Source organism: Pseudopipra pipra, chromosome 9, assembly GCF_036250125.1.
Source record: "Pseudopipra pipra isolate bDixPip1 chromosome 9, bDixPip1.hap1, whole genome shotgun sequence".
NCBI lineage: Eukaryota > Metazoa > Chordata > Aves > Passeriformes > Pipridae > Pseudopipra > Pseudopipra pipra.
Genome location: NC_087557.1, coordinates 2687104 through 2703987, shown reverse-complemented (window position 1 = coordinate 2703987; position 16884 = coordinate 2687104). Strand labels below are relative to the sequence as shown.

At 47.4% G+C, this 16884-nt stretch overlaps 1 protein-coding gene across 1 annotated transcript in view; it reads left to right on the top strand.

Moving 5' to 3' along the window:
- The first annotated feature begins 5886 nt into the window (after nt 1–5886).
- The window catches only part of LAMC1 (laminin subunit gamma 1), a 65498-nt gene continuing 54500 nt past the window's right edge, over nt 5887–16884 (top strand). The window contains exon 1 of the mRNA XM_064664092.1: nt 5887–6338. Within this exon, the coding sequence (XP_064520162.1) occupies nt 5939–6338 (400 nt within the window). The 5' untranslated portion in view covers nt 5887–5938. The remainder of the gene's footprint in view (nt 6339–16884) is intronic.

Here is a 16884-nt window from a genome sequence, read left to right as displayed (position 1 = left end):
TGAAAGTTAGGCTTAAAGAACATCCGACTTACAAAGGTGAGCTCTTATAATGAGGGAGACACTTGAATCAAGGTTGTTCTGAGTAGCCATGTTTTATGAAGAAACAAAGGTGTTTACAAATGATAGAACAGATACACTATTTACTATTAATAAAATAATGGTCATGGCAAGACTGATTGCTAGATGGTGCTATGAAGAGAGAGGCTGCGACCATAAGTTATAAAGAACTAACTGGGAAGAAAATTTCAACCCTGTTGGCACTGGGCAAAAGAAGTTATCTAGGTCTCTGTCGAAAACAATCTTGGGAATTATTCTGGAAGGTCAGGAAGGATATTTGTTAAACAACTTCACTGTGGTCACACAGGTCAACACCCTACATGGTGAGACACCCATGACCACCCCCAACACACACACTACATTTTATCAGGCTTGGAAGATAGTTCCACTGGGAATGTTTTAGTGTAAACAGCCTCAGCTGCTGCAAGGGAAGGATTTACATAGCTATGCAAGTCACTGAAGAACAGGACTCAGGCGTGATCCAAGTGGATCTGGGTAAACGAGTCCTGCTCTTTACAGAGAGAATTTCACTGACGTGTTGAAAACCTAATTATTGCTGGGTTTTTTTGGTGGCAGAGCATCCATCAGCAGACCCTGTAGTGCAAAGGTGAAGGTGGCTAAATACCCAGAGAATTTAGCATCTCTCTACTGTAAATTTAATGCCCTAGAGAAATAAATCTAATCCATTTCTCTGGCACACTTTCATCCATGCAGAGCTGGTGTACTGACTGAGAATGGGAGGGAGAAGGAAAGGGAAGTGCTGAGGAACCTCCCTTCTCCATGAGACCCACTGGACGTTTCCAGGCTGAATGCACTCATCCATGCATGGCCCTTTCCGAGCGGGAAAGATCTGAGATAGGCAAGGGGAGGGCTTGGAGAGGGGAAGGAAGTCTATTTTGGTCTGGCTCAGGTCCCTCTGATGTTACAGCCATGGTCTAACACAGACTGCAAGATGTGGGTTATTAAATTCAGCACAGGGCTACACCACGGAATAAAAAGAGTGAAGATAACATATACAAATCTTATCTGCTAGGAATAAAAGATTACAAATTCAGCTCATATACATGAAAAAAGTTAAAAGGATGGGCTGTGTTTGAATCCACCATAGGAAGATGAAAAGCTGCACAGCCTTTCATGTTCTATTTTTGTTTTAGCATATTTTTTCCCAACATTACAGTATTAATGAGAGAAAATGAGGCAACATCCCAGACCCACTTCAGAAAAGAGATAAAATAATCAGCTTATGTCTCTCATTTCTCCTGAGTTTGCAGAAACTTTTAAGATGCAGATTACCTCATGTGAAGAGATTCAGAGGTAGATTTTTATTCACTTTTACAGCAACTACCCACGGTTGCTGTACAAGATTATTTAGGATAATATGCAAAAGAGTGACTAAGAAAGTCAAAGTTAAATAAACCATTTTATGAAACACCTTCTGATTTCATGGCTCTCTTTTTCAGTTCTATTTATAAGATTACAGTAACTTTCTGCTTCCATAAAATCACAATATAGATATAAATATTTAGTAACCAGTAAGATTCTGTGACTCATTCTGTACTTGAACCGATAATGGATGCCTCGGGTGTTTACCAAGTGATTTCACATAGTGTGCACACCTGTCCTTGGCTTTGGAAGAATTTCTCTAAGCAGGATGGCTTTAAGCCCTATTTTAATACAGAACTGCATCTCTGATGCTTTGTGACACCAATCCTACGCTGTGTTTGCCCCTAGCGCACTGCTGGAGACTGTAGAGGGGTTTCTGTTCACATCCTGTAAAAGCATCTGAGTTATGTCAACCAGCCTTTTTGAATTTGGATCTGAACTGTGTCAACCTAGCCTTTCTGAATTTTGACTCTTCTGCACTGACTCTTTGGTGGATCTGCTGATTCATTTGCTTTCTTTTTAGTCTTTTTGGCTATTCGGTGGCCGGGGAGTGGATGTCTGCTGTGATTACTGTTGTTTGGATTGTGTCCGCAGTGAGAACAGCAGTGGGGCTGGTGGGAAGCCCCTGCATGACAAAGAGCAGGGCAGGAAGCTGCTGGAAACTTCTTCTTAGGTTGCCCAAACCAGCCAGATTGTGACAAGTGACATTTCCTAAGCTTGCTTGGGTGGCTTCCCTATTTTAATTAAATTGACACACATGGAGCCACAAAGCTCTGATATCCCAGGCTGAAACTTCTGAGCAGTTTTCCTTAGCATTTTCCTTTCCCAAATGCATAAATGTTGTCTGTGAACAAATGCTGATGCTAAATAACTATGGGAAGACTGAAATTTAAAGTGAGTGCTGCCCTATGACTCTTACTAAAACCACTCTGGACCTCCTAAGACCCTAATGGGTCAAATATCTTGGTGCATAGGTGTGCTAGTGCTTGATTTGAGCTGCTGTAGAAGGACAGAGACCAATGGTGCTCTTAATTTGTAATTTCAACTTGCCTTGTGGGCACTCACCACACTGTTGCAATTTTTTTCTTTTTTTAATCAAAAGGAAAGAAAACACTGCTTTTCTCATTCCTTTTTTCTTTTTTTTTTTTTTCTAAAAGAGGTTTATTCTAAGAGTGAGACTGCCAACCTTAGGAGTTCTGGCCTTTTGAGAGCTGACAGAATTTCCTGTAAGAGTTGCTTTTATAAAAGCTGTTTCCTTTTTGTTGCTTTTCCTTTGTTGCAATTCTTCTGTTTGTTCTTACTCTCTCTCCCCACTTGTTCTTACTCATTTAACCTGCTCTGTACACTTAGAACAGAAAGTAATAACATACTGATTTCTGCAGTTAACTTACAGTAACTATTAATTTATAGTTAATATCTGTGGATAAGGTTCATGACTGTGCTGTCTAAGCCCAGTCATGGGCTTCGAATATTTGTGTATATTCAACAATAACCTGTTGAATATACACAAATATTCCTATTCAACAGCTGGTTAACTGTAGGTGCCCATCCTATCAAACAGTCCTTCCTTCCTTTCATACCACTCCTGCCATGCAGGATGACTCACTCTGCTTCGTGGGAGTTTCCAGTTGTAACAATTTATTGACCAAGACATTTTTATAATTATTCACCCCATAAGCATTGCAAAGTCACAGAAGTTCTCCAGGTTCTGTGCTTTCAAGGCAAAATTATTTTACATGAGGATGCTTTTTTCTGTGTTGGGAAGGAAGTGGGTGTGTGGGGAATATGCTGCAAGACTTTGACAGATTATTTTAGTAGGTAAGATATTAAAAGGAAAGCACAAGTCATGTATTTATAGGGATATGAGGCTTAATTCTAGTTTTAGTTAAATGAGTGTAGGTTTACCAATTGAAATATAACTGCATCACTTGATCGGAGTGCTTTAAGTATGTGTGTCAAGGTGAAATTGCATTAGGAGTATGGAGTGGATTTTAATGGCAAATATTAAATAGCAGCAGATATATTTTTCTCAGGTTTTATTAGAATCAGTACCCTGGAAATGACCGGGATGACTTCACATAAACTGTTGAGGATGGCCCTACATATGTGCTTTGAAATGCTGGGAAATTATTAGTTAAAAAAAAAAATCAAGAAAGTTATTTGATTTTAGATAATAAAACTACCTTTAAACCCAAGAATTTTGCATGAGGCTGAATTTTTCCCATTATCTACGGGAACCTCTTACACATGGATAGACATCCTGTTGCTCCACTGAGTGGGATTTGTGGCAACACCCTTTGATCCCACTCAGAGTCCTTGCCCACTTCTCACCTCTATCCTAATCCTTCCTTCCTTCACGATGAGCTGCTCCATGTGCAGCCTGTCCTGCTGTGTCCACTCCCAAGCAGACAGGCTGTTATTGAACCCAAGGAACATCAGCACGTCGTTCCCAGAGCTTCTGCCTTGATGGCATCGGCTCAGCGCTGCTTTCACAGTAGCTGGCTTGTTTTCAGAAACTAAGAAAAAGTGGGGGAAGTGGTGGAAATCAGACTTTCCACTGGAGATGTGCCATCCCAGCCTGAACAACAGCGATGCAGCGCTGACTGTAATGCACCACGTCCCTTCTGCTGGCGCTGGAGGTGTCTGGGGAGCCCGCAGCACAGACACTCAGCACAGCCACGTTAATGCTGTGTCGAGGAGGCAAAAAGAGGAGCCACCACGCTGGATGTGTGGCACCAAATGTAATAACATCATCTCCCAGCAGCAGGATAATTTCCAGGTGTGCTGACTGGTACATGCCGTGCAGACCTTGTGAACAGTCCGGCACAGGCTCTTAAGGCAACAAGCAAAGGGTTGACTTCTGTAGGATACATGTGTTTACTTTAAAACAACAAAGTGCATTTTTTTCCCAGAAGAAATACAGACTGTATTTTTTTCAGTTCTTTTGGCTACATGCTGTATTCAAGCCTTCTCAGGATATAACCAAGTTTACAAAGCCTTTCCTTGACTCCCCTATCAATTTCTATCTCAAGGAGTAGTTTCCTGTTTCCTGAGCAGCCTTCTGGAGGCACTTTCTCCTGTAAAAGCAGCTTTATAGAATCATAGAATGGTTTGGGTTTTAATGAACCTTTTAAAGGCCATTGAGTCCAAGCCCTTGCCATGGGCAGGGATATTGTGACTTTACAGGATTCCTGGATTTTACACAATCATTATACAGTTCCTCAACCTGAAAAGTCACAGGAAGATCTGATGACAGCTAAAAGCCATAATGCAGTCTTTGGCCAGCTCTGACTGTGCCGATGCCTCTCAGCAGCCTGGGTATCTGGGTTTAGGCAAGGTAATAACCAAAAGTTCATTAAGAATTACAGCATCTGAAGTGAGTCCCCTCACACTCACTTCATGCCCATGGATGGCACAAAACCATCCAGGTTCGGCACAGTCTGGCTGGCGAAGCACAACCACTTTTCCAACATTTCTCAAGAAACATTATTCTTTTTTTCTATGAAAAGCATTTAAATGAAAGAAAGGACCTGGGGGTGCTGGTTGACAGCTGGTTGAACATGAGACCACCGTGTGCCCACGTGGGCAAGAAGGCCAATGGCACTGGTGGTGAGGCCACACCTCAAGTGCTGTGTCCAGTTCTGGGATCCTCAATTCAGGGAGGACATTGAGGAGCTGGAGCAAGTCCAGAGAAGGGCAATGGAGCTGGAGAAGGAGCTGGAGCACAAGTCTGATGAGGAGCGGCTGAGAGAGCTGAGGGGGCTCAGCCTGGAGGAGGCTCAGGGGGGACCTTCTCATTGTCCACAGCTCCCTGACAGGAGGTGTAGCCGGGTGGGATTGGCCTCTTTCCCAGGCAACCAGTGACAGGACATAGTCTCAAGCTGTGCCAGGGGAGGTTTAGGTTGGACATCAGGAAGAATTTCTTCACAGAAAGGGTGATTAGACGTTGGAATGGGCTACCCAGAGAGATGGTGCAGTCACCGTCTCTGGAGGTGTTTAAGAAAAGACTGGGCATGACACTCAGTGCTCTGGGTTGGCTGGCAAGGTGGCGATGGGTCACGGGTTGGACTCGATAATCTTGGTCCTTTTGTCGATGATCTCGATGATGGAGGTCCTTTCCAACCAAAATGACTGTGTGCAAGAGGCAGCCTTGCGAGGGCACTCCCGCCGCCACAGTCGGTCCCCGCGCTGCCCTGAGGGCGATCCCTCCCTCAGCCCCTCGCGGGGCCACCGCCGAGGGCGGGAAGACACCCTACACTCCCGCCGGCCCCACCGCCGCCATCGCCGCTTTAAGGCGGCGCATTCCGGGCGGTGGGGGCGGCTCTGCTCCGCCGCGGGACTCCGCTCCCGGCCTGCCCCGCGCCCGTCCCGCCCCGCCCCGCCCCGCCTCGCCTCGCCTCGCCGGGCCTCGCCCGTCCCAGCCCGCGGCCGGCGCGGAGCGGCGGCACCCGGCGAGCGAGCGACCCCCCTGCGCCCCCGCCGGTCCCGCGGCCCCGCTATGGGGGGCGGCGGCGGCGGCGGCGAGCGCCGGGCGCTGTGGTTGTGGGTGCTGTGGCTGTGGGTGCCCGCGCGGTGCGGCGGCGCCATGGACGAGTGCGCGGAGGAGCGGAGCGGGCGGGCGCAGCGCTGCATGCCCGAGTTCGTGAACGCGGCGTTCAACGCCACGGTGCTGGCCACGCACACGTGCGGGGCGCCGGCCGAGGAGTACTGCGTGCAGACCGGGGTCACCGGCGTCACACAGTCCTGCCACCTCTGCGACGCCGCCCAGCCGCACCTGAGCCACGGGGCCGCCTTCCTCACCGACTACAACAGCCCGGCCGACGCGACCTGGTGGCAGAGCCGCACGATGCTGGCCGGCGTGCAGCACCCCACCGCCGTCAACCTCACCCTGCACCTGGGTAAGGGCGGGGAGGGGGCACGGGCAGAGTGTTGCGCCTGGGGGGAGTAACCGCGGGCACCGGTAGGGCTGGGGGTGACCCGCTGCGGGGAGGGAGCTGCGGGTTCTGGTGGCCAGTGGGATCCTGGGGTGCATCAGGAAGAGCACTGCCAGCAGGTCAGGGAGGGGATCCTGCCCCTCTGTCCAGCCCTGTGAGGCACATCTGCAGTGCTGGGGCCAGCTCTGGGCTCCTCAGGACAGGAGGGACAAGAGCTCCTGGAGCGGGTCCAGCAGAGGGTGTGAGGATGCTGAAGGGATGGAGCATCTCTGGGTGCAGGAAAGGCTGAGGGAGCTGGGGCTGCTCAGCCTCGAAAAGAGACACTGAGAGGGGATCTCATTAATGTACATTGGTATCCAAAGGGAAAGTGTCAGAGGTCGGCCCAGGCTCTGCTCAGGGGGCCCGGCAGTGGGCAGGAACTGATGCCCAGGAAGTTCCACCTGAACATGAGGAAGAACTTTGCTGTGCAGTGACCCAACACTGGAACAGAGACAGAGGGGGTGTGGAGTCTCTTCCCTGGGGATATTCCAGACCCCTCTGGACACAACCTGTGCCGTGTGCTCTGGGATGACCCTGCTGGAGCAGGGAGGTGGGAGCAGGTGAGCCACTGTGGTCCCTTCCAGCCTGACCCATTGTGTGATTCTGTGCTGAGTGGCAGCTCCATTCATGGGGCACCTCCAGGACAGGGTTCAGGGGGTGTAAGCAGATCCTCGCTCTGCAGGTCCCCAGCTGTGTTCTAAGTCTGTAGTCTAAGTCAATGCTTCCTGCACCCCCGAGCTGTGTCAGGGGTACCCTCAGCCGAAGGTCTGGCCCTGCACTGGCTCTTCATCCCTTGACTGATAGTGTACTCACAGATGCCCAACAGTGCTAGGTAAAGTTTATTTTCAGCCTTCTCCAATGAATATTACAGGGAATGCTCCGTTGCAGTCTGCATTGGATGTGCTCTTGATTTGTGAGAGGAGCAGCCTGTGCTGCCAGAGGCAGTTGGCAGTGGTGAGCTCACAGTGATCATGTGCTGCCCCATGCACCAGGAATCATCAAGTTATTTAGATTGGAATAGTATCAGGAAAAAATTCTTCCCTGTGAGGGTGAGGAGGCCCTGGCACAGGTTGCCAAGAGAAGCTGTGGCTGCTCCATCCCTGGAAGTGTCCAAGGCCAGGTTGGACGGGTCTTGGAGCAACCTGGGCTAGTGGAAGGTGTCCCTGCCCATGGCAGAGGGTGAAACTGGTTGAGCTTTAAGGTCCCTTCCAACCCAGGCCATTCCAGGATTCTATGACAAGACTTTTAAGATCATCGAGTTCAACCCATAACCCAGCACTGCCAAGCTCCAGGTTGGATCCTGGAGTGTTCCAGGCAGCAGGCTTGTGGTTCAGGTGGGAGATGTTGGTTTGAAAAGTGGTGAGCACTGTGGAATATCGTGTGTGTGTGAGGGCACATCTGCTCTGTATCCTCTTATCCCCAGGGCAGTGTTTTCCTGTAATTGCTGGGTGGATTAGGTGTGTCAGCAGTCAGCATTGCTGAAGAACCCATCACAGCAAGTCAAAAAAGGAAGGTGAATTTTCTGATTAATTTACCTTCCCAGAGATTCCTTTGGGATAAAGTATTGTAGCCTTTGCCTTGGTTTGTGGACAAGCTTTTCTTTTCTACTCTTCATTAATTTATTCAAGCTGTTGTGACATGGAGAAGGGGTAATGGTTTAGAACTAGAAGATGAGCCAGCCAATGGAAAGTTGAAACCATAGCTTATATCCTCATGTCATTAAATCAAGGAAAAATTAAAGAAAGCTCCATTGCAACCATTCACAGCTTCTAATCAAGAGCAGCTGTTGAGCCTTAAGTTTAGCATTGATAACATAGTTCAGAGAGAAAAAAATTACGTTAGGGCTTGGGGAGCTGAGTCTTGGGTTTCGCAACCTGAGGACAGGCTGTATGAAAGCTCCCACCTGTGTTGGTGAGATGGAGATGATGACACTGAGCTCTGTACCCGGGGTCACCTGGTGACCACATTGATGTGCCCCAGTAGCCTGGAGTGCCTCACTGCCCTGAAGTGTTTCTTTGTGTTAGGAGCTTCAAAATAAATATACCGTGTAAGTATGTCTTGTTGATCAGATAAGGGGAGATAGTTATTAAAGCCTTGTTATCTTCTTTTCTTTGTTTCTTTGTACAATGGGAATGTTTTATTCAGGACTCCTGGAAAAACTGGTAAGCTGAGATTTGATCTCAAATTCTTTTTTAATAGAAATCATAATTCTCGTTATCAAGGCAAAATTTTATGGACATATATGTATTGCTGCTGTCTTATGTGCACCTGTGTGTGTATGGGTGTTCTTTGAAGAACAGCAGTATTTTTCCAGCGTACTGGAGCAAACATCATGCTGTGTCATGGGCTTTGAAGAAATATGCACAGTTCTTTGATGAAAAAATTGCATCTTTGAAATATTGTAGTATTACCACACAGTCCCTTGGGTTCTGGATTTGTTTGCGGGCTCTTGTAGCTTTATGAATTGGCTCTGCCTTGTTTTTCGACTAGAGTACAACTTTTAAGCAAAACTGCCTGGCTGACTTCCACATATTTGAGGGGGATTTTTTTTTAACCTGTTTTTTCCCAGTTAGGTTTTTGGGTGAGGTGTTTGTAGTGTAAAGCCTTTTAAGAATTAGAAGCTTGCTGTGGGCATGGTGGTGCTGGCAGGAGTTAGTTTTACGATGACTAACAGCGAACCTTTAAGCTCTCTGTGCAGGTGCTGTAAATGTTCCTGTACAACTCTATATGTGTTGCTGAGTTCATGGCAAGTTGAAGAGCTGTCGAGTACTGAAAGTGCAGTTTTAGACTGAAGTGCCCCGAACTCTTTTGCAGCGTTGCTCTGCTCTACTTCTGTGACGTCAAACCATCTTTCTTTGCGTGAGCTGTTGGGTGCCCACGGGCACCATGGTCTTTGGGACACTTAATTATTGACATCACTAAGAGAAGGAGGCAAAGAGCTTGAGGAGTGTTTATGTACTTAGTAGGACATAAAGGCATTCCGGGACACAAAGCCCTTCTATGCAGTTAGTGCCTGGTCTTCGAGGATTAAGCTCTGTGCTCAGACCCGTATCCTTGTTTGATGCTGCAGTCGCCTTCATTTCTAGAAGCACTGGTGTCCTGAGTGGTCATGCTGCATTGCACCCATTCGGGACCAGCAGTGTTAGTGTGCACATGCTGCCCTGTGCTGAGGTTTTTGGCTGGCCGAGATGTCTTGATTAACACCCAGCGATGTTCAGTCCGCATAGAACAGTCTCAACATTTCAGAGGAGCCTGCAAAAGGTCAGTAAGAGCTGTGGGTCTGTTGCCAGTATGGGAATGTGGGTTTCTTTAAACTTGTTTTAAACTGGGAGTTGTAAGAAGATTCAGAAATCTTTAGTTTTGAGACTGGATGCCAGCAAATAGCCTGATACAGAAAGTACAACACATATCACTACTGCTGAGACTTAAAGGCTTGGATCCTCGGAATTGCTTGGAAAGGAAATATGTGCCCAGAAATGAAGGTGCTCCCTGTGGAGAGGGGAACTGGGGTAATTACCAGTCCCTGCACCAGGAACATCTGGAGTTATAAAAGCTGTTTCTCTTTGTACTAGAGGGTATTAAGACCCCCTGAGTAAGAGTCCCCCCGCAAGAGGCCTAGAGACATGAGTTTGCAGCTGTAAATCAGGAGAAGGGGGGAGCTGAACCCGTTCACAGGGTGGTGTCGGGATAATCAGGTTAGTGGAGGGGGGAGCACCGCTATGTCCCTTCTTCCACTTTTCTCAAAAGTATCCCTTGGCTTATCCCATTTTACAGTTCCTCAAGTTGAATCATTTCTGATTTAGATTTGACCCAACCAGTCACTTTTTTCCTCCAACGCTGCCCTCCTGCCGTGTTCCCATGTATTCCTGAAATAGGGGACTTTGGGGCAGCAGTGCCCCAAGTAGAAGATGAAAGCCAAGGCATTACTGTATGTAGTTAGTTTTCTGCCTTTTTTTTTTTGGTGAAGTCACATTATTTTTACAGTGTGTGCTGTTTGCCTGTCCTGGGAGCATTGGGATAGTTCTGGCATCTCTCCACACTTGGAGCACAGCTTTGCTGTTTAGACCCCTAACACACCAAAACAAAGCCATGTTTTAAAGATGCTCCTAAGAACATGGAAGAAGAGGAAAAGAAACAGCATGGAGGTACATGGAGTACTTTTGGTGGGCAAAGGTTTGCATTTTTTTTCAGATGCTGTATAATTTTCCAGAGCAGTTTCTCACTTTTTCTTTCTGCAGCTCTAATTTCTGTGTGCTGTTTCTACTCTTTCTACACTTTTTTTTTTATCCACTTCTGTGTGTGCCTTCACATTCCCTTCCCAACTGGCCCCTCTAGAGCCACCTCTCATTTTTCCCCACCACTTTTACCCTCTGGCTGGATGTGCTCTATTTTAGCTTTCGTGATCCCAGTGTTTTGTTCCTCGGACAAAGAGGCAGCGTCCTCAGCATGCTGGTCGCTGTTCTGTGCTGGGGTGACCCCATCTCCACTGAGAGCAGCCGTACTTTTATCCACAGCCTGCGAGCCGGGAGCGGTCTGACCTGGCATTCCCAGTGTGGGTGACTGCCCGCTGCATGTCAGCGGGGACAGTGCCCAGGAGATGTGCTTGACTGATGGTGCTGGTGGCCTCAGCTGTGAATCCAGGACCATCTGTAGCAGGAAAGACCAATTCCAACCTCTTCTCTCATTGCCTGGGAAGAGGAGCTGGTGTTCAGTCCTGGAAGCAGCCCTCTGCTAGCTTACCTTTCACAAGGAGAGAGATGAAATTGCTGGTTGCCTGTGTTAAAAGTGTGTTGGCTCCTGAAATCCCTAAAGTAGACCAGCCTAGAAACCCATGTTGCTGAGCTGGGTGGTGTCTTGTGTGTATAAAATAAAGAAAAACCTGTGAAGCTATTTGTTGTTGGAGAAATGGGCTGCCTGTCTCCTTCACCTCCCCCTTCTCTACCCACTCAGTCCTTTATTTGGCTTTGAGGAGAGTGATGATGCCTGGTTATATATACTTTGTCTGGGAGCATGGTTTGGGGCATGACTGCCATTTGAAGGCATTTACAAGGAAACACAGGCGAGGTGCCAGTTCTTATGCTCAGCCCTGGCTTGATTTGCTTGTTGTTTGTAGCAGAGGAGACTTTTTTTTTTTTTTTTTTGAGCTAGTACAGAAAACTAGCTTTTTTTTTTTTTTTTCAGAAGGGAAGGCTATGAAATGTGCCTTAAATCAAGTAGGTAGCTTATACTGCCGGGATGCAGTTGCTTTGTTTCATTCAGTGGAGCAATGCCCTTGGTTTGCCGGTTATCCCATTAAAACTTTACGAGACTGCGGTTCACTGCCTACCTTAGGGAACCACCGTGCTGCAGGCAGGATGTACGCACGTGAAGCTCTGCCTGGCGTAGCTGCAATTTAAAAACTTGGAGAAATGGTAATTAAGGCGTCGAGGGAGCTTTTCCGGCGCCCAGGCTGGTGTTTTGGGGTGTGTCGGGAAGCCCTCGCAGGCGTGCGGAGCTCAGGTTGGGAAGGGCCGGCCCTGCGCCCGCAGCGGCTTTGCCGTGGTATTTGTGGAGCCCTGGGGGTGACTCTATTTTAGTTGGCCTCCAAAAGGCTTGATTTACATTTTGCAGGTTTCAACACGAGCAGTGAAGAGATCAGGGCTTTTAATGGCCAGCAGTTGTTCAATGAAGTTATATAAAGGGGCTTTAAAGCTCTTTATTGCTTCCTGCATACCCTTTAAATTCCCAGGTTTTTTCCTGCTCTGCCTTGGGATGCTGATGCCACTGCGTGATGCCTTTGGGAATACTATACAAGGGAGAGTGCATGTTTTGGGAGGTGGAGAGAGTTGGAACTGCGTGGTATTTTGCTGCAAAACCAGCTGCTATTTGTGGTGCTTGCCCTGAGTTGGTAGAAGGATTAATCGCTGGTTTTCAAACACTCAAATAGTTCCTTCTGTAGGTTTAAACCTTGGAAACTGTTTGCTGCTCAGAACTGTTAGCGTGCTGAAAAACTTCTGGCTTATTAGGTAGCATTTCTCTTGTAGCCTGAGGCTTCAGGAGGCTCTCCTGGGCTCTCTGAGCCTACAAGTGAAAATCCCAGGCTGCTGCTTCCCACGGAAATGAAAAACATGATTGCTCTGCAAACAACACGAAGAGAAAAGAATTTCCAGCACAGATGGATGGGATGGGAAATTCGAACCTTGAGTTCACCATCATTCTTAAAAACAGAACCATGAGCATTGTCCTTAATTGTAAAACTTCTGTCAGGCTGAGACCTCCTGCTTGTGTCCTGGGGCCTTCATTCATCATCTGCCACCACTGGGGAGGGCGTGCTGAGTATTTTCCTGCAGGATCACTGTGTGCCTCTGTCTTGTACCTGTGGGATATGAGGTCTGGTGTGTCAAACTGAGCAACTTGCATCACTGTGTCTGGTCTGTAATAACCTTTGGAAGCTCAGCCAGGGTCTGCCTCCCTCCATGTGAGCTCCTGTCTGGGAAGAACCATATCAGCCTGCTTTTACACATCTCTTAACCGTGAGATCTTGCTTATTGGTGGCTACCACAGTGCGTTTTGATTAGAAAATAACATGAGTTTCATAGTTTCCCAGTAAATCGCAGGAATCTTGCTGGGTCTGTTGTCCCACCACACAAAAAGGAAAATATTGTTTTTCCCCCCCCAGGTACTGAGTAGCCCTGCGTGTCTCAAATCACACTTTACAGGCTTTAAATGAGGGATGAGTGTGGCTGCTTGTGTTGACAATGTGACATCGCCCAGCTGTGTTTGGAACTCTTTGTAATGTTAGGATTAGCCATTTCCAAAGGATGTACTTGGGATTGCTCTAATTGTCCATAGTATTCCTCGAGTAAAGTAATGTCGGATTTTAACAGTGTGCTGGTGCTGTTGGCTAGCACACCAGCAGTGATGAGAGCTTCAGGACAGCTGCTAATGAAGCAACTGTGCTGTGAGATTAGAGAGCTGCTGCTGGTAGACATGTACAGTTTTCAAATAGGACGAGGAGTACTGAAGAAGAGAAGCTGCCTTTTGTAGCCTGCCAATTGGAGGTGCAAACTGCTGTTAGCCTTGGTGGAGTTTTAGGTACTTTTGAGGTAAAACTTAATGATTTCTAGGAATTTTTCTCACGTAGAAGCTTGGCAAACTCATCATCTGTAAAAGGATATGAAATGGCAAGGTAATTTTATTTAAATTTAAAAAACCCCAACTCCTCAGTCTTTAATCTTTTTTTTTCTACCAGTCCAGCCCTATTTGGGAGATCTTTTACCAAAAAAAACCCCCAAACCCCAACCAACCCCATTAATATATTATTCAGTGATCTTCAGCATTTTGTTTTGAAACTGGGTGGCAAAACAGTTTTTGTTTCCATGCTTCTACTTGTTTTAGATATTCCTGTGTGATAGTCATCAAAGAGCTGTTTCCAGTGGTAATCATGCCTGCAGTTCTGACACAACACAGCTGTGTTCGGCAATGGAGAATTTCAAAATTTCCTCTTTTAGAAATAGTATCCAAAAACTACTATTGGATTTTTTTTTTTCCCTTCGGTAGGCAAGCTAGTACCATCTTGTACATGGGAGGTACGCTTCCAGGGAACTTGAGGGCTTATTTGTCCAGTTGCTTTGGGGGTTTGGTGTTTTTGTGGGGGAAGGGGAAGACTTTTAAGGTGTTTGTAGAGATGATATATTGAGATCTTGCGAAGACACAGGGTTTATGGGTTCTCAGCTCAGCATTCTGTAATGTTCTTGTTTCTCTTGTAGACTTTGGTGTATTTGGAGAGCTGCTTACCTGACTTGGCATTGTAGTGGGTCCTGTGTTTTGCAGGAGGACAAGGTAAATCTCTAATTCATCCTTGGGGGCCTGAGGTGCTCCTGGGGGAAGATCAGGGTGCAGAATTGTTAAGCGGCTTCAGGAGTGGCACCTGGCCCCTACTTGTGGCCTGAAGTGGAAAGGAGGAAGACTGCCCTTGCATTGCTCTTAACTCTTTGTAATGGAAAGATCACCTCTTAAAAACCACCCCAAACTCCCTAAAACCTACTCAACATCAAAACCTGCTGGATAACAGGGGTTTTTCACATATGTGTTGAAGTGGGCAGTGGCTGGCTGTATGTGGTAGCCCTTGGCTTGCCAGTGGGTTGCCCAGAATGCTCGTTCCTTCGGGTGCTTCAAGGCTGAGGGAGTGCTGTGGAGTTTGCGGTTGGCACCGGCCTAGTTTTAAGTACTCTGCTTTTATCTTGAAAGGTTGTTTTTTTTCGAGGTCCACTTTATAGCTCAGCCCACTCAGCATCAGAAAAAAACCTTGTTCCCAACTCCGTGAGCCATTGCTTTTGCAGTGTGTTGCACTTGGGCTGGTTTGGGTTTATTTTGGTGGTGGGGAAAATACCAGGGATGCTGAACAGGTTGCTTTTTGCCTTTTCATAAATATATTCTTTCCCTTCCCTGTACATTTTGTTTCAGAAAGGTGAATCTTTCTAATCTTTGAATTAAAAAATAGTGTGTCTTGGAATCTTTAAGCAAGTTGTTGCCTTGGACCTCTTGAAGAGGGATAAACAGGCTGTTTTCTTGGTGCTTTCTTATGCTGTGCTTACAAGGTTGTGGAGTATAAGCCACATGCTTTGAAAGGCTCAGATTGCATTTGGAGTATCTCTTACAGAGATTAGTGGAATGAAAAATCAGTCCCTTCTGGAAAAAGTACCATCAGATGCTTCTCGGTATCACAGTGTTAAGTGGGACTGCTTGACTGAGTGAAAAGAAAATGTTCTCGTCCTGGGACTTCTGTGACCGGCTCTGATTATGATGATTATTTATAGTCCTTTCATCTGCAGTCCTTTGCATGCTCCCATCCGGTGGGATTTTGCAATGGGATTTACTTCCCGGCAGCTTGCAGGGTTGGTCCCTGGGGAGCAGCCCTGGACAGGCTGCCCTGCCTGCTGCGCTTGCCTCTCAGCTCCTGAAAAACACCGTTTACATGGCGTGTCTCCCTCTGCCCTGCTCCTGGCTGCGGCTGTCCCCATGCAGGGCTTGGCCCAGCCAACCTGCTTTTATTGTGTTTCAGTAGCTGATGCTTCCCTTCCCTTCCAGCTGCTGCTTCCTCAGCTTTCACTGGCTGCCTTCCTGGGTGTTGTGGGTCCTGCTCTCCTGGCTAGGGTAACGTAGGATGAGGGATTTCTCAACACTGAATCAGCTTAATGAACTAGTTGAGAAGCTGTTGCTTGTCTGCGGTTGTTCTAAGCTTGCAGACCTCCTGCTTGATTTACCCCTCTCTCCCTTTCTTCTCCTTTCTGAAGCTCGTTGCAGCCTGCCTGGGCTTCACCTCCCTCCTGCTCCAGTTTCCCTGGTACTGAGATGTTCCTGGGCTCTGCAGTTTCGGAGGGTTCCCCTCTCCCCAGGATGAGGTTATTCAGCTGAGATCTCCCTGCACTTCTGGTCCCAGCAGCCACCTCAATCTGCCTGGGTAGCATTGCCACTGCCCTTGAACACTTGCTTTATGCGTGCCTACAGACGAGGTGCTGGTGGTTTCATTTTGGTCAGACTGAGAAGTACAGTGCTAGTTCAGAATCATTAAGTGCTCGCTATTGTTCTGTAGTTTCTCCTCTTGCATGTGTTAGGGATTGGGGTGGAGTGGACACCCCTTATCCAAGGGAGTTACAAGTTTTCCTGAGTTGAAGCCAGGATGTAACATTCAAAAATGAATGTTTGTCACTGCTGATTCCCAGCAGGGTTGTGAAGAAGAGCTTGGAGCAAAGAGATTTGGGGCTGCAGGGATGGGGCAGCTGCTACGGCGGAGCAGAGTGAACTGGAACTCTAAATAAAACAAGATCCCACCATCATCGTGGGGTGTCTTTTTAATGAAACCTAGTTTTCTCCCTGCTTTCCTTCCCAGCCTGCTCCCTCCCTGTCCCACTCTACTGGGGTTGCTGGCAGAGCTGGGAGGGCTGCTCGGCACTGTGATGGCTCTTCAATCCCCTCCATCCATGCTCTGCAGGCATGAGTTAACTGATTAAATTACCGGCATTACACGAGTCACCGCTCTTGTGCTTTCTAAGCAGAGTGACTCTGCACACATCTGTGGGTGTGCTGCCCCATTCTCACACCCTCCCTCCCAACAGCCGGCCCTGATTGCTGGGAGGCTGAGCAGGGCCAGCCCTGGGGCAGCTAAACCCGATTTCCTTACAAAACAAAGTACAGATTATTTTGGAAGTAAGGATGCAGAGATGAGCTTTTCCAAAAGCTTCATAGCACTTGAGGTGTGTTTGCTATGCTGCAGATTTCCTCGTAGCCTAACTATCCTGCATTTCTGTTCCTTTAAGATGTAGGAGCTGTGTCAGGAGAAGCCTGTAACTTTCTTGGAACGTGCTGGAAAGGCTGTAAATTCTGAACTTGGGGCACCTCTTGCAACCCAGGTTGGTTCTCTTCATTCCCTGGCAGACTGCCATCAGTCTTTATTTGAGTACAGAGCACACAATTTCATAAAAAAGTAATC